The sequence below is a fragment of the Loa loa genome, assembly GCF_000183805.2.
Source record: "Loa loa unplaced genomic scaffold supercont3.173, whole genome shotgun sequence".
Lineage (NCBI taxonomy): Eukaryota > Metazoa > Nematoda > Chromadorea > Rhabditida > Onchocercidae > Loa > Loa loa.
This window is the reverse complement of record NW_018108353.1, coordinates 18,366-19,880: the sequence shown is the minus strand read 5'-3', so window position 1 is coordinate 19,880 and position 1,515 is coordinate 18,366. Positions and strand designations below refer to the sequence as shown.

The 1,515-nt window shown below is 21.5% G+C and overlaps 1 protein-coding gene across 1 annotated transcript in view; it reads left to right on the top strand.

The window, feature by feature from the left end:
• The window catches only part of LOAG_15514 (hypothetical protein), a gene marked incomplete at its 3' end in the record, with an annotated part of 10,076 nt that extends 8,731 nt beyond the window's left edge, over positions 1 to 1,345 (top strand). The window contains exon 2 of the mRNA XM_020448953.1: positions 1,046 to 1,345. Within this exon, the coding sequence (XP_020300935.1) occupies positions 1,046 to 1,345 (300 nt within the window). The remainder of the gene's footprint in view (positions 1 to 1,045) is intronic.
• Positions 1,346 to 1,515: the final 170 nt, after the last annotated feature.

Genomic DNA, 1,515 nt, shown 5'->3' with positions numbered 1-1,515 from the left:
TTTTTTTTGCTCATTTTATCAAATAAACATGGAGAGATTTGATCTCTCTCTCTCTCTCTCTCTTCTAACAAAAAAACAAATGATAAAAATTGGTTAATTAATTTGATTAACATGCTCGAGTTGACAAGTTAATCCTTTTAAAAAAATAATTGAAAAAAAAAAAGAAAGAAAAAAGAAAAAGCAAAGAACTGATATCTTACACTTACAGTAGCAAAAATTTAATATTAGAAAAAAGAAAAGACTTTGATGGTTTTCATGATTGATGTAAATATTATTGGCTAATAAATCTAGCGATCAAAAAAAAAACAGAATTATTTTTTTAAAATTTTTTTTAAATCCATTAATTTATTTATTTTTTTTTTTTAAATCCATTAATTTGCCTTTTTTGGGAAAGTAACACACGAAATGGAAAAAAAATTTGTGGATAGTATTACGGTAAGTAATACTAAACCTGCAAAAGTATCACTTTAATTTTATTTAAAAATAAATACTGAAAATTATAATTAGTTCTTTCATCCTTTCCTTTTTGCTCTTTTTCCATTAAATAGCAATATTTCGTTCATTTCATTAAAATGGAATGATAAATAAAATATATGACAATGATAACTTTTGATAAATGTCTTAAAAAAAACTTTAAAAATTTTGAAAATTGAGCAAAAAAAAAATTGATTGATAAAAATATTTAACAGAAATTTTGGATAACTTCACATGATGATATCATATAGAGAATAATTCTTTTTTTTTGAGAACGAATCAATCCAATCTATTATTTGATTCATTCATTCATTCCCTTAAATATCACATTAATATCGTTACGAAATTTATAACAAAAATCCCATTTCATGAATTGATCGGAAAAAAAAATCCCGAAAATATTTCTATAAATTTTTGAAACTTTCAAGAAGTATGCTTATATTTATTAAATTTAAGCAATCAATTAAATGAAATCACTTCTAATTCAAAGAGATTATTGATAGCACAATTGGAAGAAATAATGAAAATTGAAATTAGGAAATAAAATGATAGATGGAATGATTCATTCCAGGTTGAAATATGTCATCCATGGTACTTTACCTATTTCTGGATAGTATTTACATATTTTTATGCTATTTTATCCGTTTTTGTTCATTCATCATCTCTTTGGTTAACTGTAAATATGGCCGTTTTACGATATTTGGTACTGAAACGAAGTGCAACATCAACATCAAAGATACCGATTGTTAATACTTTCAAAGCCGCATTTATCGCCATAATTGCTGCTATCATTATTTCACTTCTTGGTTCTTTACCAAATATGTTGAGATATCAGGTGAATCATTTCGTTATTACTGATAATAATAAATAATAATAATAATGATAATAATAATAATAATAATAATAATAATAATAATAACAATAATAATAATAATAATAATAATAATAATAATAATAATAATAATAATAATAATAATAATAATAATAATAATAATAATAATAATAATAATAATAATAATAATAATAATAATAATAATAATA